The sequence below is a fragment of the Nilaparvata lugens genome, chromosome 1 (genome assembly GCF_014356525.2).
Source record: "Nilaparvata lugens isolate BPH chromosome 1, ASM1435652v1, whole genome shotgun sequence".
In the NCBI taxonomy this organism is placed as follows: domain Eukaryota; kingdom Metazoa; phylum Arthropoda; class Insecta; order Hemiptera; family Delphacidae; genus Nilaparvata; species Nilaparvata lugens.
This window is the reverse complement of record NC_052504.1, coordinates 46,541,767-46,568,585: the sequence shown is the minus strand read 5'-3', so window position 1 is coordinate 46,568,585 and position 26,819 is coordinate 46,541,767. Positions and strand designations below refer to the sequence as shown.

The 26,819-nt window shown below is 35.1% G+C and overlaps 1 protein-coding gene across 1 annotated transcript in view; it reads left to right on the top strand.

The window, feature by feature from the left end:
• LOC111055667 (hsp70-Hsp90 organizing protein 3) overlaps positions 1–24,272 on the top strand; it is a 31,088-nt gene extending 6,816 nt beyond the window's left edge. Inside the window, exons 3-5 of the mRNA XM_039435198.1 lie at positions 15,803–15,893; positions 17,296–17,466; positions 24,051–24,272. Coding sequence (XP_039291132.1) covers positions 15,803–15,893; positions 17,296–17,466; positions 24,051–24,200 — 412 coding nt within the window. The 3' untranslated portion in view covers positions 24,201–24,272. The remainder of the gene's footprint in view (positions 1–15,802; positions 15,894–17,295; positions 17,467–24,050) is intronic.
• The last annotated feature ends 2,547 nt before the right edge of the window (positions 24,273–26,819 follow it).

Sequence of the window (26,819 nt, the reverse complement as noted above, 5' to 3'; positions counted from 1 at the left end):
ATATGCAATAATTTATCAATCAACAATTGAGAGTTTCAACAAACGACAAACAACAGTCAACCCCTAATCATACCTCAAACTCTACCTCAAAAATAGGGTGAAAATGACAGTTCATCCTCACCCCACCTCAAAAATTGGTAGGAAGTCAACACATCCACAAATCAACCTCCTCCACACGTCCACACCCCATACATGACTTTACAACAGTCTCTAACCAGCTAGAACTTTTATCTTAACTACTTGAATTGCCAGTGCTTTTCTGCTCATCAAATACAACTAGTAGTTCTGCAACCAGTAGACCTCGCTCATGAATACAACTCTCAAATTAATGAGAATGGCTATTATGAAAGTACAGTATATTGTGATGATTTAGCCATGTCATCTATTATTTTTTCCATTCAAAGTGCTAGTGACATTGTTTTCAGGGACACTGGACTTATAAATGTCTCTTAAGGAGGTATCTTCACATCGTCCTCATATTTACAATATTAACATATATTACAACTTTTTAAATAATCAATTATGAGATATTGATCAACTGACGGAAAAATGGAATATGCAGTAGGCAATTTAGATGATGAAGCATCTCACAGATGATAGTGAGATGGAAAATGATTCAGAATAAGATGGGTTTGTTGGTGACAATGACAGGAGGTTGCTAATGATGGTTTTAATAAAAAGTGGTTTTAATGTTATGGCTTGTTATGCTATGCAATGCTAATGTTAATGCTCACAACTCGGTTTCCAATTTCTGAGTAAATGAAAAAAAAACAAAAGCCAACTAAGTGGTGATGTCTCTGGCCGGCTCCACAGGTCTAGAAACTATTCATCTATGAAAAGGAAAAAATGATGCAATCAAGTGTAAAGTTTTCTACAATTAATAAATACAGTATGATTTGGAGCAGCTCAGACATTCTCAAAGTTTACCGCTGACAACTATCTTGTCCTTTGAGGTCTGTGTGAGACAAAGGGAAATGAAAGAGTAGTGTGGCAACAAACCCTGCTCACTAAAGCTACTACAGTATTTGGATTCTCACTGCCTGGTTTTCCAGTGCATATGTCACGTAAATAGATTGATAGCATTCCATCTATACCATTCATTCAATACAGCACATTTTAAAGTGGCACAATAATATTTCTATTCTAAAAATGAGAGCCAATTATTTTACTTATATTAATTTATTGTGGGCAAGATTTACTCCTAATGTTTTGTAAATCCAACGATCTTTCATTTTGAAACAAATAAAAATTGCTGTATCTTGCAAGATAACAGTGCTATATTGAGTTCCACATTATAATGGCAGTGTGTGATTTGCAATGGTGTTGCTATCTTTGTCTATCATTCAACAAAGCAGATGGCGCTGTCTCTTTCACGCATTGCAATGTTGCCACATTGTTTATCAACAATGTAGATATTCAACTAATTGGCAAAACATTTAATCTCAATCATGAAAATTTATTATTACATCTTTAAAAAAATATTTTTTCTTGACAAATAAAATATGATTAACTATTTTCAACAATAATGAACAGTTAAATTCATCAGATATAACAGTCAACTGTTGGGGTGGCAAGGCTGAGATCTGGCAACCATTTTCTCCTATCTTCCTACACTTCCATTATAACGTGGACCTCACTATAGATAAAAAATGTAACTTTCTGGATGGAGGTTGGTCTGTGGTTTTTAAATTACAAAAAAACTGGAGGTCTTATCAAAAATTGTTACATATGTGTCTCTGCACCTTGTTTCAAAGATGTTTTATACCAAATTTTAACCAAATCTGACAATAACTGCGACTGTAACTGTGGTACAAACAAACAGACAAAAGCTGATCAAGTCGAAATTATAGACCTCAGCTCTGCTTAGGTCAATAAATACATTATGAAACTGAGCAGGGAGTTTACTCAGCCATTCATATAGCATATAGTAACATCTCTATACAATTTAATACAGCTTATCTCTTTCCTCAGTCATTTCAATAACTCAATTGAAACCTACTGTAAGCTCCATTAAACCCTCTAAAACCATTGACAAGAAAAAACTAATAATAGAAAATTTTGAATCAAAATCATGTATTGCATGACCACCTTCCTATTTAAAAAAATGAAGTCGCATTCAATATGGCAGATCCAAGATGGTGGACTATATTTTTAAAGTCATAGTAAAGTAGTATTAATTTTTAATTTGAGTAGGATCCCCGATCACACCCACCATCAAATTACCTTTGTGTATGAGATATTAAGCCGTTCTCAGACTTTTCACCCACTCTGTATAAAAACTAAATGAATATTAGCTACAATATTTAAATCAAAAGTAAATCAATTGAATCAATTTCCCAACCACTTCCACACTACAAATTCATCAACTTTATTCCATATATTACATAAAATCACTTCACTTGTATGGGCTACTTTATCTATTTTTTCAAAGTTTAAAATGTTTTAAATAAAAGGGTACATCATGTTTTTATATTGTTTTTAATAATTCCAGATATTACCTGCATTCAGCTTCATTCCTTTGACTATTGAATTCCTTTATTATTATCTTTAGATTATAAAATTATTCATGCTCTCCCATGAAGTATAAATGTATCACTCTTTATTCTTCATTTTTCTTTATTCATTTATACAATAAGTATATTATCAAAATGATAGGGAGAGGAAAAATAAGGTAACCTTGTGCTATTCCTCTCCCAAATTTAGATAACACATAGTCTAAAATAGGTTAAGTCTTGTAGTTCTTCAATTCATGATCTCAAACTACTTTAATAAAAAGTACTCCTCTATATTATTATAATTATTAAATTGTTCTGTTTGATTTTTAAACATATTTCAAGTACTTTTGGTTTTAACTATTCAAATACTGATTGTGGCAATATAGCAACAAATGTGCACCTTCTATACTGGGTGTTCTGAAAAAAGGTGCCCATAAGACAGGGCGTGATTCCTCACATCAAAAGAAGAAAAAGTTTCTAATTAACATAGGTCCAAAAATGCTTCGTTACCAAGTTATACAGAGTGAAAGATTTCGTCTGAATTTCAGTTCCCCTGCTGAGATAAAGCCCCACAGGTATTTGTTGGCTTTCAATTAAGATGTAAAATTTAGCATAATTAATGTAAAATGAACTGAAAAATTGAATAAAACCATTTCTATAATGGTAGCTACAGTAATTTTCAAGATATGTGATGAAATATGTGAAACTTGGTCCCGAAAAGCTCCTTTAAGGTTTGAAGCGGATTTACTAAGTACAATAAACACAAAATATTTTTTTTCCTACAGTTACCCAAAAAAGTGCTCATTCCCGCATCATTTATAGTATGCAAAATACCTTGTTCCTACACCCAGTGCGGGAATGTAGATTTGAGTGTGGCAAAGTACTTTGCCGCACTCCAAATTTGCAACATAACAACACAAAATAGTTAACACGCTTTATGACGGTAGAGTGCGGCAAAGTAAAAGAAATGTTGGTAAACCTGAATATGTTGCTTGCTGAAAATTTTTGTAAACCAGCTGATTATTACCGCGAGATAGATATTGGATAATGAACAGTAAATAAACAAGAAGTTTTGATAGTATTCAATATCAGTATTTTATTTCTATTCAAGTTATCATGAACGATTTTTTATGTGTGAGATGCCTATATTTTTAACTGGAATACATTGGAAACATTTATCGACCATTTTTATGATCAAGGAATCAAGTATTTTTATATCTCTATTTACTTTTGTGGTTAGGTTACTTGTGTCGTGTTAGTGATACTAAAGCTGTGTTTGTTATATTTTCAAAACAATAATGAATCTTAAATATATACACTTCAAAAAAAGTTATTCAGTCTTCAACTCCCCGAAAAATCTCTACTTACATTTTCGTAGAACAACTATCATGAATGCCGTTGATGAATTAGAAACAGAATAGGCTACAGAATAGATGTTATTGAATACCATAAACAAAAACACTGGATTTACAATATACTGTTTACTCAACAGTGACTTGAATGAAGTTCAGCATTTCAGGTAAATGTAATGTCTATATAATATAATTTAATCACGTTTTAAATAATGCAGTATAACCTTAATTATACGTTTCATCCTTAATCAGTCCTAGGCATATCAGCTTTTTTATTTATTTACATTAATAGAAAAATTAAAACATAAGCTTACAGCTTTGATTGCATAGACAAATTAATCAATAAAACAAATTAATGGGCACCGTATAAGTATAAGCAAAGTTTTGCTGCAAAACTTTCATGTTATCGGATAGGAGAATATTAAACTGTTAGTCAAGGGTGAAGTATAACATTTGTGAGGCTCATTGATGACTCAAAAACATATTCAGACAAGTGATATGGCCATTTCCACACTTGCTGATGACTTCTTGTAGATGGAGTATTATTATAATTGAATCTCATATAACTTTATAATATTCATTCTATTGTCATTTAGACTGAATTTGGAACAATTCTGTTGTGGAAATGATTGCAATATTTATTATCAGCATTAAAAATACTAAAGATTTACATAAACAAACATTTTATTTGGTATAGGACATGTTCACCGTCTATTACTGACTTTTCACATTCTATGGTAACTGTAGGAAAAATTTAATGTGCAATACGTGTGTAAAGTTTCATTGCTGCACTCAAGAAACCATCATTCCACACTTGCCTATGGCTTGTGCGTAAACGTTTCTTTTGGTGCAGCAAAGTGGCACTTTGCACACTAGTTGCACAAATAACTATTACAGAACTTCTAGAGAATTCAATTTTGAAGAGAAAGATGTAAAATAAGTCTATAATAGACAAATGCAACCTTAAAAAAATCCTTAATATTACATTTGTAGAGAGCTTAATAGATTTTGTCTATTTTTCATATATTTTGTATGTAGTTAAGGATTATTTTTTTAAGGTTGAGTTTGTCTATTATAGACTTATTTCACATCTTTCTCTTTGAAATTGAATTTTCTACAAGTTCTGTGGATGAATATGCTGTGTTTAATGTATATTAACATAGTAAATCTGCTTCAAACCTTGAAGAAACTTGTTTTTCAGGACCAAGTTTCGTGTATTTTGTCTCATATCTTGAAAATTACCGTAGCTATTGGTCTGGAAATGGGTTTACTCAATTTTTCAGTTGATTTTACATAAACTACGCAAAATTGTACATCTTAATTAACAGCCAACAAATAACCATAGAGCTTTGTTTCAGCAGGGGAACTGAATTCAGACAAAATCTTTCACTCTGTATAACTTGGTAACAAAGCATTTTCTGACCTATGTTAATTGGACATTTTTTCTCATTTTGATGTAAGTAATCGCACCCTGACTTATGGGCACCTCTTTTCAGAACACTCTGTGTTCTCTGTGAAGCAAATTTCACTATTGAAAGTTGGGATTTTTTTCAAAATAATTCATTTTAGTATTCCTTTTTAATGTAGAACAAAATTTTTTCAAAAATATTAATGAAAAACCACATCTACAAGAACATACAATGAAAGAGAGAACCTTCAAGTTTTGTTCAACAACAGTACACTTCAACATGGGATTCATTTGTTGCCCTGCACAAATCAAGACGATATTCAAGTTCTCACCATGTATTCACCAACATATCAGGAGTAACTGTCTGTGAAGATTCTTCCCTGTAAATGGTTCATGTCTCAGATTTTTTCACTGTTTACAACATTATTCATGTGTGTCCCCAAAAGAAAAAGTCCAGAGGGGTCAAGTCTGGACTTTGTGGTGGCCAGCTCTCCCTATCCACCTTCCCAGAAAGCAAGTGTCTAGAGCCGCATGCACATGATTACTATAATGAGGAGAGAGTCTGCTGGAGCAGGTCTGCCAACTGCAGGAGGACAAAACTTGGACAGTTGCTGAATCAAACACCACAAACTAGAATAGTTTATATCACTTTTTAGAGATTCTATGACACATTAAAACTAGGGAGTTCTTTTTCAAACACCTGGTATATTGTTATTATATTACTATCGACCAAAATTATCAATACTTATGATTTATTTTTATTGAAAATGTTTAATGGAGCTCACAGTTGGCTTGATTCAAGTGATTGATGTGGCTGAGAAGAGAGAGAAGCTGTAAAGAAAAGATATGCTACTATCTGCTGTATGCACATAGATGGCTGGCTGCTCAGTTTCAAGGTGTATTGTTTAATGTATTTGGTGAGCAGAAATGCACTGGCAGTTCAAGTAGTTTGAATTGAAGTTATAGCTGCTTAGAGAATGTTGTAAAGTTATCTAGGGATGTGGGGGATGGATGCTGAGGTTCAGTGGAGGCTCTGTCTGTTGAGTGAACTGGAAGTCATCTGGAGAGAGTAGAGTACTTACACAGAGAGAGCATTTACATAACATATAAGAATTGAAGGGAAAATTCATACATGGCTTCATTTATTGGGAGCTGATATTTTTTGTTGGCATGTTGGTTATTTGTCTACATTTGTGTTAGCATATAGTATGGTAGACATGTTACTTGAAGGTTGACCTAGGTTAGTTGTGTTTAACCATCCTAGTTCGAATTTGAGGTATGATTTGTGATGAACTCTAATTCCCTGACACTTTTTGAGGTGTGATTTAAGGATTGGGGGTTGAACTGTCATTTTCACCCTACTGACGGATGAGTAGGAGAGGTCGATACAGAAATATGTTATCAACTATGTTATTTATCAATTGTTGTTAAATCCTTGATCGGTGAAAGAGAGCAGGTCCCAATACCCAATCGCACATAATACCATTCCGTATTTTTCTGCTTGCTCACTTGCCGAAAATGAACATAGAATAAAATAGAAAGATGGGCCTTAGATGCGATTGTCCATTCCTTAACCGATCACAAAATATCAATGGTGACATGACAGACTGGAGCCAAATTCCTCTAATAACCTATACTGAGATCCACTTTAAACTGGCAAAATTTTTTGAATTCAATTCATGTGATCTATAAGTGATACTGACATTTTAAACTGAATCTCACTATAGTTGGCTTGCCGAAAAACTTTTGACTGTTTTCGCGGTTAGATTTCACCTGATATAGTTCATTTCATCCCCTTTCTCTTCTTATTACCTTTGTCCAAGTCTCACCTCAATTTGTGTATCCTATTCAATTAGAACTCATTCACGATCTATAGCTTATCGATCTGAAGATAGAATTCATAGGTCTGAGGAGTTTTACTCAAATATTAGATCCTGTTATTAGTATTCAATTTCGAAAATTAATTTTTCTCTTGTAGACAATTCGTGGCAGTTCTTGATTCTGCTGAAATTGACAATCAAAGTGTAAAATTAGTTAGCATTAAAGTGATCAAATACTATACAGGGTTTCAGAAGTGGTGTCGAACATTTTAGGGCATTGTTCCTGGATATAGGAATCTAAAAATGTCGTATTTTAAGTGTCCAAAACTCAGCAGTTATCCTTATAGCTGTCATTTCGTTTTTTTCACTTGAGAATTTTTATCTCAAGAACGAAATGATGTATTGATTTGAAATTTGGCATGAATATTTATGCTATAAAGACTCAACTTTAAATAATAAAATGAAAAATTTTCGATGTAAATTTTCAAAATGGTGGCCATTTTAAATTTTTGATTGCAAATTTTACGAAAACCGTTCAGTTTACAGAAAATTTACAAGAGACAAAAAAGTTAACAAATTTAACAAGATTTCAAGGTTACCTCCTTTATTGACCGAGCGAAGTGAGGTCTAAGATTCAAGTCGGCGGTAGATCTGTTATTTATTGCGTTCCGAAAAAAATTGAGGTACCCCAATTTCTAATTTCTATTTGTGTGTGTGTGTGTTGTGTGTGTGTGTGGTGTGTGGTGTGTGTGTGTGTGTGTGGTGTGTGTGTGGTGTGTGTGTGTGTGTGTGTGTGGGTGTGTGTGTGTGTGTGTGTGTGTGTGTGTGTGTGTGTGGTGTGTGTGTGTGTGTGTGTGTGTGTGTGTGTGTGTGTGTGTGTGGTGTGTGTGTGTGTGTGTGTGTGTGTGTGTGTGTGTGTGTGTGGTGTGTGGTGTGTGTGTGTGTGTGTGTGTGTGGTGTGTGTGTGGGTGTGGTGTGTGTGTGTGTGTGTGGGTGTGTGTGTGTGTGGTGGTGTGTGTGTGGTGTGTGTGTGTGTGTGTGGTGGTGTGTGTGTGTGTGTGTGGTGTGTGTGTGTGTGTGTGTGTGTGTGTGTGTGGTGTGTGTGTGTGTGTGTGTGTGTGTGGTGTGTGTGTGTGTGGTGGTGTGTGTGTGTGTGTGTGTTGTGTGTGTGTGTGTGTTGTGTGTGTGGTGTGTGTTGTGTGTGTGTGTGGTGTGTGTGTGTGTGTGTGTGTGTGTGTGTGTGTGTGTGTGTGTGTGTGTCTCAAGTCTAGTATTCAAAGATTTGAGCCAGCTGGTGACAGGGCAATAACGCTGGATACACACAAATCATGAGGTCTGCTATTTCTTCATAGTGAATGATTTAATAGAATCAACAATAATTTGCAATTGAATAATCAAATTTTCTCGAATTTGAAGCTTATTTTCAATTTTAGGTGAAAATGTTACTGAACATTAATTGTAGAGTTTTTCATGCTCAATCTACTCCACTTGATTTTTTTTGTTTCAATTGTACCTGAAGCCTGATAATTGGGAATCTATCTGCATTGATGGGGCGGAGCTCCTGAAATTTTTACAGATATGGGACTTGTGGCATTTGATAGAGCTTATCGATGACTATTTTAGGTATGAATTTGATCAAAATCGTTGGAGCCGTTTCCGAGAAAATCACGAAAAACCCTGTTTTTGACAACATTTTCGCCATTTTAGCCGCCATCTTGAATTGCATTTGATCGAAATTGTTCGTGTCGGATCCTTATATTGTAAGGACCTTAAGTTCCAAATTTCAAGTCATTCCGTTAATTGGGAGATGAGATATCGTGTACACAGACGCGCATACACTCATACACACACACACACACACACACACACATACAGACCAATACCCAAAAACCAGTTTTTTGGACTCAGGGGACCTTGAAACGTATAGAAATTTAGAAATTGGGGTACCTTAATTTTTTTCGGAAAGCAATACTTTCCTTACGTAGGGCAAGGAAAGTAAAATCAGACTATAGAATTATTCATCATAAATCAGCTGTCGAGTTGATTATAAATCGCATGCCATGACGCATGCAATTCAATATCTCAATGTAACTTGGTAAAAAATCAGCAGCTGTGTAGACTATAAATTGCATGCCTCATTGAATGCAATTTTTATCCACTATTAAATACAAAGACCTTTTAAAGAGAGACCCATCTTCAAGGTTTTTGATTAAATAGGATGCAAGAAACTTAAATATAACAGCTTGTCTGGGCGCCTAGATGTCTTGTGGTTTTCTCGCGCTAAATTCTGGAAAGCCTTATATGATAATTAAATCTTGTGTAAGCATGATCTGATCAAATAAATAGTTGGTGTATCAGTGTGGATGTGCTTATGGTTTGGGACGTCGTTCAGTTAAAATTGTTATTCATTCTATTGATAACATTTTTGTTCATTATTTGTTATTATATTCTTTAACTTTTATAAGTTTTGGAATTTCGGATTCTCAATTTGTTTTATTTTTACTTTCTTCATAAGTATTTAAAATATTTGTATTTTTCATTTTTGAATTAGGTGGTATTTTTGTTGTTTGTATTATTTATTATTGCATAAGTTCGTATTATTACGAACAAACATATTATATACGTTTGTATCTGTACAATTTTTATTGTTAAGGAGACATATTTGAGGAAACCCGTTGTCTCCATTGTGAATAAATAAATAAATAAATGAACTATTGATTGCGTGCAATAACGCATGCAATTAATAACTAAAATAACATAGTATTGTCTCTCGAACTTTCTCTGCTTTGAACTTGGGCTGTCCTGTTGCCAGTATGTCTTGAAGGAGATTAGCTTTTGATGTTAGCAGTTTTGATACACCAACTCCAACAGCCATTAGCCGTTTTCACACCGATATCTCGCCGACACGACATACAGACAGGATTTACTCTGATGGACAGTATAAGAGGAGGCTGCGGTTTATAACTGCGCGAGGACTACTGTTCACAGAACTACTAGTATAAAAGGAAAAAGGAGCCTCCTTCATAAGCCAATATTAGAGTAAAAATCAGACTATAGAATTATTCATCATACATCAGCTGTCTAGTGGACTATAATACTACCCGTTCAATAACATCGAACATCTTGAAAATGAATCTTTCCATCAAAGTTGTAGATAGTTGCAGGCAGACCTGATAACAGCGCTCACACTCACATTCCGGGACGACACATCACGGTACGATAGGACAGAAAGCTCTATGCTTATTTAGGATTTTTTCTAGACATTTTAAATTGATGAATTATTTATTAATTTTTGAGAAAACAACAGGTCAATGTAACTTACTGAGCGCGAGGTCTACTGTTCACAGAACTACTATTTAAGATTGGTTAGATTAGATTAGATTTCTTTATTTATAGTCCAGTCAAATGGTCGTTTTTCAGGAAACAGCCCCGAAAGAATTTTTCTCGACGGTTCTATATGTATTTTGGGGCGCTGAATTCGAATCTGAAATTTGCTGACACGCCAGAGGGCGGCTTCACTCCCAAAACCCCCAAAATTTCGGACTTTTTTCAATTTTCCCATTTTATCTCGTGAACCTTGAGTTTTTCAAGAAAAATCATTCTCGAAAAAATTTAAGAGAATAAGATTTCCAATAAATTGAGTGGTCGCGCAGGATTCTACCATTTTTGGTTCCGGAGCTACGAATTTTCAAAAGGGGTATTTTTAAGGGGTTTTCAAAATTATGCAAACCTACCACTTCTACCCTATACAACATAGATATTTTTCTAGTATAGATAAAAAACCACACATCACGTGAACGAACAATTCATTATGAACAGGATTCCTTAGGAATTTTCGAATTTAGTAGTGGGGGGAGGGGGGATCTACCCAAAAATAGAAAATCATGTCCTACAGCCAAAATACAAATTTTTCATTATAATACCTTTTCAAGGCCTTCCTGACAAAAAAATAAATATTTCGGCTGAAATCATCTCACGTGGGTTATTTTCTATGAGAATCACCCGTTAGAAACATTCAATTTCAGTATTTCCTAGTGGGGGGTACGTCATAAGGATACGTCAAGGGTCAAAACTTTAAACACTTATAACTTTTTACAGAATGATCAGATCTTCTCGTACTACAGCTCATTCTTCTCAGCTCGTTAAGGCGGTTCAAAATCATGTATCATAATTGAAATTTGATGAAAAATAAAAAAATCACTTTTAGTGTATTTTATCCCCTATTTATATACACAGAAAAATGACCAATTTCTATATTCAAAACTGTGTATCTCGGTAACCCGGAATAATAAAAAATGGTATTTGGTCTTGATTTAAAGAACAGAATCTCCTCTTTCATGTGAGATGAATGAATTTAGTAAAAATATAATCGTGAGGTAAGATACGTTCGATTCAAAAAATCAAGAAATTTGCGATATTTTCCTCATTTTCACAGTCTCGACAGTTTTTCGATAATAAACAGTCATGCAAGATGGGTTTAAGGCAACGTAGCTTATAGAACATGTAATTCTCTTTCATTTTAGACCAATCGCAAGTTTCATGTATCTTACTCGTTCTAGAGACTCTTGAATAACAGTAAAATCGCAGAAAAAATGAGAAAATGAAAATTATCATTTTTTTCAATTAGCTGTAACTTTTGAACGGTACTGAAATCAGGAAAACGATCCATGGGAGCGGAAAGAGGAGAAAATTCTCTACAACCTTGACTACTTTTTCGATTTTTTAACTGAAGTGTTTCACAAGATACGCAACTTTGTATATACGAGACTGTGGAAATGATTAAAGTATCAAAATTCTTTCGCATATTCAAAGTTGCGTATCTTGTGAAACACTTCAGTAAAAAATAAATCAAGAAATAATTGTCGATTCTCTAAGAAGGATATAAAATATCCTTCCCATTAACACACGACCGGGTTGTGATGAATTGAGCTGTTGGGAATATTATAACTCGAAGTAATGTTCAAATAAGAAACTCTAGGTACTTAATAAGTTAAAAACTAGTTGATTTGAATCTTAGAATTATGGTTGAATGAATGAATGGATGAAATTGAGTGAGTAATAGTGAATACAATATTGAATTGATAATTAAAATTAGATAAATGGAACAAACGTTATAGGGTGGGATTTAAATTAAAATTTCAGAAACTGATTGAGTAATATTGACAATATACAATACTAAAGAACAGAAAATCTTGAGATGGGAAGATGAATATGTATTATGTAGAATGGAGATGGGATGTGGAAAATGAATGAATGAATGGAATGAAGAATGGAAAGGAAGGGAGATTAGAATATTTGTCATGCAGTGCTCTAGGGTTGGACATAGTCATTTTCTCTATAAGATACTTTTTCATAGACAGGATGAAGCCCGCTCGGCTTTCAAGGCATCTAATAGAGTTGGGAAGTTTATTCCATTCACGACAAGCACAAGGAACGATTTGGAATAGATAGTGGTTCGATGATTATTCTGAGAGTATTTGCACCAGTTCTAGTATGGGAAGCGTCTATCCTCCTACCATCAGAAACAAATTTGAAATCATTTTTGAAATAGTTGGGATTGTCATATTTTAAAGTATCTCTAGCAAGTTTGATTATTCTGAAACGTCTCTGATCGGGAAGCTTCAGGGTAGAACTAGTAATGTGTGCTGGGGTGATATGTTCATGCGTTCAAGAGAGTAAACAAAACGTAGACAATAATTTTGGCAGCGCTGCATTTTATCATTGAGTGTAACTTGCATGTCATTGAGGACGGAGTTGCAGTACATGAAATGTGGAAAAATAAGAGATTGGACCAGTAGTAATCGTATACTTCTAGGAAGGATATCTTGTAATTTTTAAGTGAATGCATTGCTGAGAAAACCTTTCTACAGGTTTTATTGACTTGTTCTGACCAGTCGAGGTTTTTATCCATAATGATGCCTAGGTTTTTCACTGAGTTGCAGTAGGGAATCACATTACCATCAACAGTTATTTTATGTATCGAGTTGAAGTCGATATTGTTTACTAAACGTGAGTAACCAATAATTATGGGTTGTGTTTTGGTTGGGTTGAGTCTGAGGCCGTTTCGTCTTGTCCATTCCACTATCAAACTTATGTCTTGATTCATTTTTTGCACGGTTTCATTTAGTTTAGTGATGGGACAACTTGCATAAATTTGAAGGTCATCTGCATAGGTATGGAAACTGGAAAATTTTATAGAAGAGGGGAGGTCATTTGCATACAGATTAAAAAGAAGAGGGCCTAAAATTGAACCTTGAGGAACACCATGTGAAACATTCAACCAATTCGACCTGTTCTCTCCTAGAGAGACACATTGTTTCCTATCTGTGAGATGTGAATTAAACCGAACTATAGATTGATGACTAAAACCAAGAATAGCAAATTTTTTCAGAAGATGTTTGTGATCAACAGTATCAAATGCTTTAGAAAAGTCAAAAAGAGTCAATATTGTACATTTTCTTTGATCCATTGCCAACCTAATATCATCAGTGACACGTAGAAGAGCAGTTTCTGTTGAATGAGATTTACGAAAACCAGACTGGAAGTTATGAAGCTTCTTTTTCTGCTCAAACTCAGTAACTTGTGCATGTACAAGTCTTTCAAGTACTTTTCTTACTGCGGATAAAATACTGATAGGTCTGAGGTCTTCAACTCTATTTGGAGATGGAACTTTATTCAAAGGACGAACTAGAGCAGCCTTCCAGGAAAAGATCCGTTCTCAAGAGACTTATTGAAAATGAATGTGATAGTTGGTAGAACAGCAAAGAGCATTTTCTTGATAAATTTGATTGGAATTTTGTCGGCCCCAGTGGCATTGCTATGAATATGCTGGATTGCTTTGAAAGCGTCTAATTCTGAAATTGGATGGAAGAGGAATTGATCTTCTAATGCTATGTTGAGGTTTGTTACTTGATCATTAAGGCCATTGTAATGATTTCTTATTGCTGACTCATCACGCTGATTTGAATGTGAAATGAAATGATTGTTTATATCGTCTAGAGGTAAGTCAATTTGGATTTGGGATTTTGTGATGAAGAGTCTTGTTTGTTGTCAGTCATGAATGAATTCAGGTACCTGATCTTTGAGTTCTGACAACGTAACTGTTGTTTCACTTTATTTCTAAGGCAATTAGACTGTCCAAGTGGAATGTCTTCCTGAATTTCCGGTGAGCTTTGTCTCTTCTACCCATTATTTTTAGTATGCCGTCAGTCATCCACGGTACACGTCGATTTTTATTTATCCTCCGAGTAACATAAGGCACATGTTTGTCATATAAGTTAAGAGTCCAATTCTCAAAAGTTTCTACCATTTCATCAACTGAAGTTAAGGCTTCAATGTGATGCCATGGAGTCTGAGCTACATCAGTCAAAAAAGAGGGTTCATTGAAATGTTTAAAGTCTCTAAAAGTAATGAATTTCTGTGCTGGTTTTGGTGGCTTATGAGAGAGCACACAGTAAATCAGGTCATGTCCAGAAATAGCTGGGACTGATATTTGTCCTACTGTTTGAACAACATCGATAGGATCACTAACTATGAGAAAATCAATGAAAGTGTCAGATTCATTTGTATGGTGAGTTGGATCAAGTGGTAGAATAGTCAAGTTGAGGCACTGAAATATGTTAGTGACCTGATAATAGTCAAAGTTGCGATTAGTCATGTTGAGGTCAGTGTTCATATCATCCATGACAAGGACACGGCTATAAGATGGCATAAGAGAAAGCAATGCATTTTCAAAATCAGTAAAATTACCGATTTTCGGGGGACGATAGCAAATTCCAACAAGTAATCTATTAGATCTGGACAAAGATAATTCAAGGAACATGAATTCTGGTCTATCAGTATACTGGCTCAGATGTGAGTAATATTTAAGTTTTTATACCGTCTTTGACATACACTGCTACGCCCCCACAAGCTTTGGTCAGAGAATAACAGAAAAAGTAATTATATTCGTACAGCATGCATGATTATGAACATACAAGATCATCTGAAAAACATTGTAAAATAAGCTGGATGGCCATATGGAGCCATACCGTGTTTCAAAGCTTCATCTTAAATACGATTGGGATTAAAAATTCAATATTGATGTTCAAATTGTGAAAAATGGTCATGCATGCAATACGAAAATAATTAATTTCTCTGTTATTCTCTGACCAATTTCAATAAATGAGGTATCCCTGAAATCTTGATAAAATTTGCCAACTTTTTTGTCTCTTGTAAATTTTCTGTAAACTGAACGGTTTTCGTGAAATTTTCAATCAAAAATTTAAAATGGCCGCCATTTTGAAAATTTACATCGAAATTTTTTTATTTTATTTTTAAAAGTTGAGTCTTTATAGCATAAATATTCATGCCAAATTTCAGATCAATACATCATTTCGTTCTTGAGATAAAAATTCTTGAGTGAAAAAAACGAAATGGCAGCTATAAGGATAACCGCTGAGTTTTGGACACTCAAAATACAACATTTGTAGTCTCCTATCATCCAGGAACAATACCCTAAAATGTTCGACACTACTTCTGAAACACTCTGCATATCATAATATTATCAAATAATTTAAACTTGAACATTTCTGATGTATAAGATAATTTAATTTGTTATCTCATGTTGCTTCAATTTTTTATACCGGCATGTCTTGGGATTGAATAATATAATCAACTAGAGATTAGGCTACTTATAGACTGAATTTCGTTAGGCCTGTGAATATTTTATTGTATTTATCTTTACAGAGCACTGGAAGATGCTACATTCATGGTGAGGCGTTTTCCTGATTACATAAAGTCACATTTTCGCAGAGGAGAGGCTTTATTCAAATTAAAAGTGAGTAAAATTAAGAAGGATTATCCTTTAAAACAATTTGCACTCAATTTCAATTGATGAGTGAGTATGGATAAAAAAGTATGAATCCATACTAAACGTTATAAGAAGGGATTTAAATGAACTTATACAGAATAGGAAGTACATGCTTGATGCATTATCACTTCTGAACTACTGAACGGATTGACATGAAATTTTGCATAAAGGTTCTGAATTTCCCGAGGATGGTTATAGGCCTATCTTTATTTCTATTAATCAAGAGATTATAATTTTAATAAATAAAACAAATTTATTCAATTTGTGATACAAAGTTTGCGTAAGATAAAAGTTTATTCATTCAATAGAGATCATTCATTCAATTTTGACAAAATAATAAAATTTTTTTTTGCATATTTTAAAATAATTGTTTATTTCGAATTTGATAGAATAATCCTTTCAATTTTCAGCATGAAACTATAAAACTATAATTGAATCTATTTGTCTTTTTCACCTACTCGTCATGAATAAATTGAACAATGATAAATGTTATGTAGTAATTAGAATAGGAAAACACACCTTATTTATCTCCAAAGTAATTAGACCGAAATTAATAACTGGATGTTCATAACCCGGATTCATCTCTACCGCCTGTATCACTACTCTGCTGCTTAATCACATACTTGGCAAAAATTGTCAATTTAAATCCTTCTGACTCGAAATTCACAGAATTGTTGCTGCAAGCAAATGTGAATTGGACCATGAAACACGTTATTGAATGTATTTTTCCAAATTGCTCTTGTAATTTGATAATTTCTGATTGTAGTAGTTATTTTGCTCGTGCCAGTGTACTGTTTTCTGTTTTTCTCTTATTTACTCTTTCTATTTTTCATATTTTTTTTATTTGTGAGTCTTTCTTTCTTTTATTTTGTGAATCTTTGTATTTTTCTCATAAGGTTGTATTATAATTTTCAGGTCTATTCTTCCTTATTTTATCTTCAAGTTACAATTATTATATTCTATTTTGTGATTTAGATATTTCGTGTTCTAATTTTGTACAAGCTCACGATCAGACAATAGTATTGTGAGCTTCAAGCTCTTTTGTACAATTGATAATTTTATTCTTGTAAATATTATGGGACTGTATGTATGAATTTGTGCAAGAAACAAATGAATTTGAGATTTGAAATTTGGACTTTCAAAATAGAAAGTTAACTTTAGGGTTTTCATTGACAACAATTATCAAATCAAACTTTCTTGCTGAAAATGCTACTTGAATGATCGATCAGGTAGATGGTACTTTATATTAGAGCATACTTTTGAACACAGATAATTTGTTTCTTCATAATGGGATAATGCACATGTATTCGATTCCTTTGTTTACTGATTTAAAAAAAATAATTGAAAGTTGTAATTTTTGTTTTTTTAGAATCTACTTGAAGCAGAAAAGTGTTTCAAAAAAGCATACGAAATGGATCCTCAAAATGAAGAAGTGCTTTCTCAGCTGATGGAGGTGCAAACAGAGCTTTTAAGTTCCGGTAAAAGCTATCACGCATGGCACATCTATAAGGCATTGAAATTGGCGGAACATGATACGACTGTAAGTTTATTCATTCACTCATGCAAATTTGATTATTTTTCAATGTTTTTCATCATCAATAATAACAAAATTCTGTAGATAGTTTTATTCGAAGTTAATTCATGATTTTTCTTCGAGCTTGAAAATCCTTATACATGGTTGGTAAAAGCAACTCCATGTCAGGAGTTGCTTTTATTAATCCTATTCTATCAAGGCTACTTTTGTCTGTATATCCTACAGATCTCGTAAACTGTTTCAACAATTTCGATGAAATTAGGATAATTCAGTATGATATAATATGGAGGGTATTTTTAAAACTTCAGAAGTGTCCATTGCGGAATCTGTGTGCAAAGAATGATGAAATTAAAGAAACTAACCGGATGATAGCAAAATAAATTTGAAATCGATCTCTCTAAACATACAGTAGTTTAATGTAATGTTCATAGTGAGGTGATAGAAGTGAGTGAAAATTAGAAAATGTGATCATATCATCGAAGTCAATTATTGTCAAAGTGATTGAGTCAACTCAATTCAGATTAAAATGATCCCACTTCAATATTTATGATACTTGAGTTGAGGAAATTGGAAATGAGCCACAATAAATGTTATACTAAGTAATATCATAGAGAAAAGATAGCATAAGATAAGAGAAGAAAATAAAATAAGAAATAGGATAAGAAAAATAAGATAGGAAAAGATGGCTACTTGTATCAGTTGTCTCTGGTATTATCAATGGACCCTTATGTATGAATGGACTTTCATGGAAGAAAATAAATCAGTGGATTGGCTGATTTTACTTTTTGGACAAGTGAAACGAAAAGTAAGTGATAAACTAAGCCAAGAATTCCAGAATAGGCAACAGATCAGGATACCAGTCAACAAATTGTGAATCAACTTAATTTGGAATTTAATCTTCAATTGTTGCAAGCAAAAGCATAAATAACATGATCACTGCTAATTTGATAACTGTCAACGGGAAATGTTAATTGCCAAAGAATAAAGCCAAGGACTCTTAAGCCCCGCCTATTCCCTAAAATTCACTGCAATTTGCAATTGGGAGGCTACTATTCTACAGATCACTTCCAACACTTCAATTATTCCATGATAATTTTTTCGTAAATTATTCCCAATGCTATTTTACATGCCTATAATTTACAAGTTTTGGCCAAATTTCTTCATTCTTTGCCGGTGGAGTGCCGTCATTTTGATGCGACAGAAAAGTGATTTTTTTTATTTGTATAGGATTCCCAATAAGATTTATCGTAAAATTTCCCTTTTAAAAGAAATATTCAACTGTTTCCATACTTTCCACAAATCTTGTATATAAAATACTAGTAAGGAAAAACGAATGACAGCCACTATAAACGTTTTAATAATTCGAATTATATGCGGTTTGCACCAAAAACAAAGGTTAGCGACCTTAATTAAATGATGTGTAAATTTTATTGTTCACGTAAGTGGGATAAAATGGTAAGATAAGTAAAATTGAATGATGATGCTACCGCACAGTTTTGTCATAACTGATTGGATCTAAGTGCTAGATAGAGTATTGAATTAGGAGCCAAATTTGAAATAGCAATCGGCGGTTAGGACTGCGGGTTCAGGTTAGTGTGTGATCACATTGGATGCGTATATGTGCAAGTGCAAGCTTGGTTATGCATGACCAAGCTTGCAGATGAGAAACAAAATCTGGAAAGAGCGATAGGAACACTTACACTGAACGCTTGAACTTATTTGTGCGTTCAATGTGAGCAGCTACATGCAAGTCACAACGTGTTTCAATGGCATTAAAGCAAGTAAGTATACTCCTTTTACCACCATCTTCTACCCTCTACCATCCTTATTTCCTCTATTGATTGCCTGATATACTACTTTGTGTTATGCTCCTTTCATCTTTACACCAATCGTCTATTTAAAACACACCTCCCCGGTCTCAGAAGGTCTTTGCCTTCAGGCGCGGAACAGCCAAGCCGAAACCCCAACCTTCCTATCTGTCTTCCGCCGCCTCGCGGCAGAGTTCAGACGGTCCTAGGTCATAGACTAACTCTATCCTTCCCGAAGCCGGGGAGCGTTGTGACCTCTTAAGCTCGACTTCATCCCCCGCTTCTGTAAACACCTGAACGTTGGGAACTACTTCGGGAGCCTACGTGTTATCCGAACCCTAGAGAAGAATAGCGCGCTGGCGTCACTCCTGTGTGGGAACCCCGCGCACTTGACGACGGCGCTACTCTTTCTTACCTATAAAAATGCACCTATAGATGGACCTATAAAACGACCTGAGATCCGGTTAGCTTTGCTGAAATCCGACAATTGCGCCCGCGCAGAGTGGAGCGTCTGCTTTCTATCCTCCCCAAATAACCCTTCCCCAGGACGGCGCTCACGGCCGCGCTATAATAATAATATTTTCTTGTCAGTAGGCCACGAAGGCAAGAGACAACGTCAACGAATGTAAATAAATAAACGTTATCTGTCTGTTACGTAATACTATAATGTTCATAACAGTCTAATCTCCGACAAGAAGATGAATCAAGAAACACTCATTTCTCTATCAAAGAACTCGTCCAGCTTATAAAGTGGGTTTTGTACCAGCCAATCATACATATTTGCCTTGAATATATTGAGAGGCGCAGCTCGGAGTTCAGGTGGCTGCTTATTAAAAATGTTTTGGCCAACAATCTCAAAGCTGTTCAATGACTTTGACAGTCTTCTATGTTGAATATTAACCTGCCTATTGTTCCTAGTGCTATAGGAATGAACATTTTCTCTAGTTTTATACCTGTGCAGATTTTTCTAAGGCAGTGATAATTCTAAGGGCCTTCTTTTGCAGAAGTAGAATATCGCCTATGTGTGCTCTGAATTACCCCATAATAGCAAACCGTATGACATTATGCTGTGGAAAAATGAGAAATATGCTGTTCTTAAATATTTGCTCGATACCTCATTGGCAAGACCTCGCAGTAAGAAGATTACTCTGCACAGCATGATGTTTATATATTTCACATGAGGTTCCCATGTGAGTTTAGGGTCCACATGGATGCCTAGGAACTTCACACTAGACGGATTATTGTGTGGAGCACCATGTTTCAAATTGAAATTAATTTTTTCAGTTCTATCTTCGTTCAGAACAAATCCATTTGTTCGAAATCAGGTAGCAGCTCGTTCCCTTACACTTTCAGCTTCCCGGATAAGGCTTTGTAAACTAAAACTTCTATTTATAAATGTGGTGTCATCCGCTTACAGCACAGTGTCCGTCCCCATATAGGCAGGCAGATCGTTAACCATTACGAGATAAAGGAAAGGACCCAGTACAGAGCCCTGTGGCACTCCAGATTCTACACCGAGCATGGATGATTAGTTACTGTCACTCCCCACTCTCACTAATTGAGAGCGATTAAAAAGATAAGACCTCAGAAGTTTCAGGGCAGAGTGTCCAGTTCCGTAGTAGCTCAACGTTTTTAGGAGAATCTCAAAATCTACATATCCTCCTTTTTATATACTGGAACAACTCTCGCCTTCTTAAGTTCATCCGGGAACACTCCCTCCTCTAGGTATTTATTTAAACAGTACGTCAAAGGCTCTGCTATACTACCTATGATTTCCTTCAATACATTCAGTGAGACTCCATAAACGTCCCTGCTATCCGAAGACCTAAAACCCTTAACTACTCTCGTGACGAATTCAGTCGTAACATGACAAAACTTGAAACATTTTGGCAAAATATACGCAGCGTGACCGCAGCCCCTATCCTTATTCTCTGTTATCGGGCATACCCATCCCAGAGCTGGGTCTTCCTACTCAGCTTCTTATCATTTTTCCCCATCCTACAGCGGCAGGAGTCACCAGCTTCGTGAGTCGACGCAGGGTTGAACCCTTCGGCTGCTCACCTTCCTAAACAACACGTTACCTCAACGGCGGAGTCGTCGCGCCCACATGCGACTCTGTCAGCACTCGGCATGCAGGGTGTTTCAGCGGCGCGCAAAGCCTGCTTGCTCACCCCATTCACCTTCTCAGTCAAACCGGCCTGGAGCAACACCAGGAGATCTACATGATCGAGGTGTGGGCCAAAGACTTGTTTTACCTCCTTGCTTGCTTCCATCTCAGTAACAAAGATGCAAACAGGGAGCTCCGTATCCAATTTGAAGACAAATGGCTCACTCATTGCAAAACACCTAGATACCTTGGCATAGTAATTGACAGGACACTTTCTTATAAGGAGCATCTTACAAAATTGGCGGAGAAGCTGAAGTCCAGAAACAATATCATCCAAAAGCTCTGTGGAACTTCTTGGGGAGCTTCAGCTTCTACATTACGCTCTTCAGCCCTGGGTCTTGTGTTCTCAACTGCTGAGTTTTGTGCACCCGTGTGGCTGAATAGCTCACATGTGCGGAGGGTGATGCTCAGTTGAATAATTCAATGAGGTTGGTTGCTGGAGTCATAAAATCGACACCATTAGAATGGCTCCCGGTGCTGAGTCACATTCCACCCCCCAACCTCCGACGCATGAATGCGCTAACGAGAGAGTTCACTAAGATCCTGCAAAATCAAAACTTGCCAATAAATGGGGATATAGAACATGCCAATCAAATCCGCCTGGCATCTCTAAAGCCTCCCACCAGAACGGCATTACATGCTCTGGATGGTGGGTTCAGTTTAACAGACGCCTGGAAACAGGAATGGCATGCAAGGCAAATCGATCTCACCCCATGTATCAACGAAAAGCCACCAGGTTTTGATTTGCCACGCAAACTATGGTCGGCTCTTAACAGGATCCGAACTCAGCATGGAAGATGTGGCTATGCATTGCACAAGTGGGGAAAGGCTCCAACACCTTTTTGTGAGTGTGGCGCTGTGCAAACCATAAGACACATTGCACAAGAGTGCACAAGAACAGCTTATGAGGGCAGGCTGGATGACTTCCTGGTAGCTACACCAGATGCAGTGGCATATTTAAATCGATTAGATATATGTTTATAACTTTCAAAATTTTATTTTTTTAATTTGTGTTCCACCTTTTTTCAAACTTGTGACTAAGATGACTTCATTGTTTATATTTTTGACTTATGTTAGATAACTTAAAGATGAGAGCATGAATTTCCAAAACTCAAGTCGTCTGGCATGGACCTTGCTGTGGAAGCTGGGGAGTGGAGCACCCATGAAGAGACAAAAAACAGATGTTTCAGCAGATACCATAGCATCTCACTTGGTAGCAACATCCAAAGCGAGAATAGACAAGGCACATACAAAAAATAAAACGAGAACTGAGATGCCTGAAAAGAGAGCCAACAGAGAGCGAATTTAGCCATCCTTTCACTTCACAGGAAATTGAACTGGCACTGTAGTCCGTAGCCCCCAGAAAAGCACCAGGGTTTGACAGCATCAACCCGGAATTCCTAATAAATTGTGGAAAGTATGCAAAGGTTTGGTTGGCTGGATTCTTCACTGATATAATGCAAACTGGTATTATACCCAAAGAGCTTAGGCATTCAAAGATCATAGCCATCTTGAAGCCAGGAAAACCTGCAAACACACCCAAGAGCTACAGACCAATTGCACTATTATCAGTGACATACAAACTATTGGAGAGGCTGATTTATAATAGGATCAGCCCGAAGGTATTTGAAAGTGTCCCAATCGAACAAGCTGGATTCAGACCTCACCGAAGCTGTGTGGACCAAGTACTCTCACTCACAACATGTATTGAAGCTGGATTCCAGAACAAGCTAAAGACCTCTGCTGCATTTATCGATTTATCAGCAGCATATGATACTGTGTGGAGAGATGGAATGATTTACAAGCTCCTTAAAGTGATAAACTGCAAAGTGACTGCTCGACTCCTGAACACTGAGTGACAGAACTTTCAAAGTCATCCTGGGCTCTGATATGAGTACACAAAGAAAGCTCAGGAACAGGCCGTTCCTGAGGGTTCCAGAGGCAGGCCGCCTCAAGGGTCAGTGCTTGCCCCTCTCTTGTTTAGTCTGTACATTGCAGACATGCCAAAGACAACATCAAGAAAATATGGCTATGCTGATGATTGGGTGTTAACAACTCAGAGCAGGACGTTTGAGGAGACAGAAAAGACTCTCACAGCTGACTTGGGGAAACTGGGAAAATACTTTCGCAGATGGCGCCTCAAATCGAATGCCAGTAAAACCGAGGTCAACAAGTGCGATGACTTCCTGGTAGCTACACCAGATGCAGTGGCATATTTAAATCGATTAGATATATGTTTATAACTTTTAAAATTTTATTTTTTTAATTTGTGTTCCACCTTTTTTCAAACTTGTGACTAAGATGACTTCATTGTTTATATTTTTGACTTATGTTAGATAACTTAAAGATTTGTGTCGTAGGGCCATACGCTAAATAAAATAATAACATGGGACATCCAATGAGCTGGGAGTCATCAAAACGTAATCTGATTCTGACATGAAGACTTATAATTCGGTTAAATTATAGTTTTACTATATAAAAATAATAATTTTAACCTTAGACCAAAAATTAATATTTTTTTTGGATAATTGAACCCTCCACAAGAGTTAAGCATAACAATTTTCATCTGATAACTAATAACCAATAACTTATAACTGATCCTGTATCTATTCCAGGTTGCCGCTTACCTTTTAGAAAACGGATGTGTTTACTCACCAAACGATGACGAAATCTATGTGTCTGATGAAGAGGTTTTGGAAGTCAAAGTTCAGCCAGTTAAAAAAAATAGCAAAAAGCATAAAGTTCAAGATCCGTTTACTGAGTGAGTATTCACTTGTTATTCTCAACTATTTTCAGATACTCTTGTAATCATTAATTTTCAATTGTCTTGTCTTTTTTACTTGTGTAAAACGTAAAAAGTAGAGTTATTCCAGACTGAAAAACATACAGTAAAAATAAAGAATGTTCGTAAAATTTTTTTGCAGATTTTTGGAAAAATAGTTCATCTATTGTCAAATTTATTGTTACCTATACTTATTTGAATTCACGAAAAGTTCTTTTATTTCACTTAGTTTTGAACAAAAACAAATGTAAATCCTGTACATAGAGAATATAATAAGAGGCTTTAATTCAACCAGAGTGATTTTTAGTCCTGCTACCCTATTGTGTGTGGTAATTTATTTCTAATAAAGGAAAATTTTGTTTTGTCATACGAAATTGGTAGCCCTACTCAATCGGTACTTCTCTTCTTGAATTGTTAATCTTGAAAATTATGGAAACAGCTTCATATTTATATTTCAATGATAATTTGATAGTGTATTTCATAGGGGATCCTATTCCAATTGAAAAAACCTTTGTGTTGCATCAAAATTTTGGTCCGCCATCTTGGAACCGCTATTTTGAATCCAACTTCATTTTTTAAATGGGAAGGTCATACATGATTTCGATACAGAATTGCAAGAGAAAATGAATGGCGAAAACCGCATATCGATATCTCAAACCTTTTTAAAGTAATTCACATTCAAAGATACCAATAAATAATCTTACACAAATGAATACATAGAAAATCTAAACTATCATATTTTACTTTTTCAAGTGTCAGCACAGATTCAACCTAATGTTTACTTAGTCTACGGTGTCAGTAAAAACTTATAGTAACATCTACTTACAAATTCAACACTTCGAAAAGAAAAGTTTGATCAGTCAGATTTCATATTGTACTCATTTATTTAATAATTGAATATTTGATAGTTAACTTTATTTTAAAATATGAAATTTATTTTTGGTAAAATCCTCTAGAACCGCCATTGCTTGAATGGTCTTTGATTGGGTGAAACATTGGGATTCGTCCAGAATACGATCTTTTTGTATTATTCAGTGAATTTATAAGAGATTTTTACTACTTTAGGTTTAGGTTCCTTCACTAAACAATATTTTTATTAACTCTCTCAGCCCGGGATAAAATTACACGTGCTTGGCTTTACCCTTAACTGTGACATTTTTTATTTATACTCTACTTGGTACCCCATATGTATTCAGTATATTATACTATACTGCCAATTCCCACTGAATACATGTATCTAACGCATCTTGTACAAATTTACAGCACTAAGTTGATTGGTGCTATGGGTACACTGGGCTGTAATAATAGTTTCAAGCTAATTAGGTCTGAACTTTTGCAGTTGAGAGTCTACTTTACTTTAACACACGAGCCTACTTTACTTCAGCTCCAATAATCATTGCAGTCCCCACTGGAATTAAAATTTTTAGTTGAATTGCAACAATAAATTTATGGTTCTAAAAATAAATTGGTTATTGCAGTATTGAAGATATGAATGGGCCACCTTTCGGAGAAAGGGAATGAAGTTTGAAGAACCTTGAGAAAATAATGAGATTCACATAATTTTAATCTAACGTTTAGGGCGCCTTGTTAAGTTTTGAAGAATTAGCTACACTGAGAGTTTTTATTTCCACGAAACTCATGTGTGTCCTAATTTAATGACCCTCCTATAAGAAAAGCCAGAGCATAAGACGAAAATTTCGGTGTAACAATATAACGGAAACCTAAAGTAATAAATTTCAAATTGGGTACTGGGAAATTAGTGGTGGTTACAGCTGAAAATATGTTGTTTCATTATGTAATAAAATGAACGTTTTCAACACGTGTAGCTGAAACCAAGAAGAGAAAGACCTACCAAGTCGTATATTATATTCTAAGGAAGAATGTAATAACATTGGAGACGCCGATAGCTCTAGCTAGTGTGTGTTAATAGAAAATAAAATTGTCTTACGTTTCGTAAATTGGTATAGTAATATTGATGTATCAGGTTGGGGGGACAAAGAGGTATTGGAAGGATGTAAGGAAAGGTTACCCAAACCTGTTGCTGTTTCACTTTGTAAAATATGGTACACACACACACTTTGAAATTATGTAATATTGAGAGAATATGCGATGCGATGTTTACTCTACCACTCTCCGTGGCGTACTGACTGTATTGAAGGAGTGGGGATGGCTACCAGCCTACTACCCTGCCGCTCGACGCTTGATTCATCTGCTGATATAATAAAATTATTTCTTTCTCTATTGGCGCATCCAAACATGATGAGCGTTTTTCATGGTATACATTGTATTGGGAACAATTAAAAGGAATGGTTACTCTAAAATTGAATATCAAAAAATTTGTGCTTTGGAAAATTTAACAATTTTTTGAAAAAATGAAACTCTGAACATAATTATTATTATTATTATTATTATTATAAGAGAATAGATCAGATTTAATTATCTTTCGAATTTACTGGGAAAAATCAGGAATAACTTTATAGCCTACTTTTGGTTTGATTCGACAGAACACAAAAAAATTGCATTAAACTGGAAAATAGAAATCTTGAGGCTTTAAATTAAATTCTCTAAATTCAATGAATAAATTAACTGAATAAATCGAGGC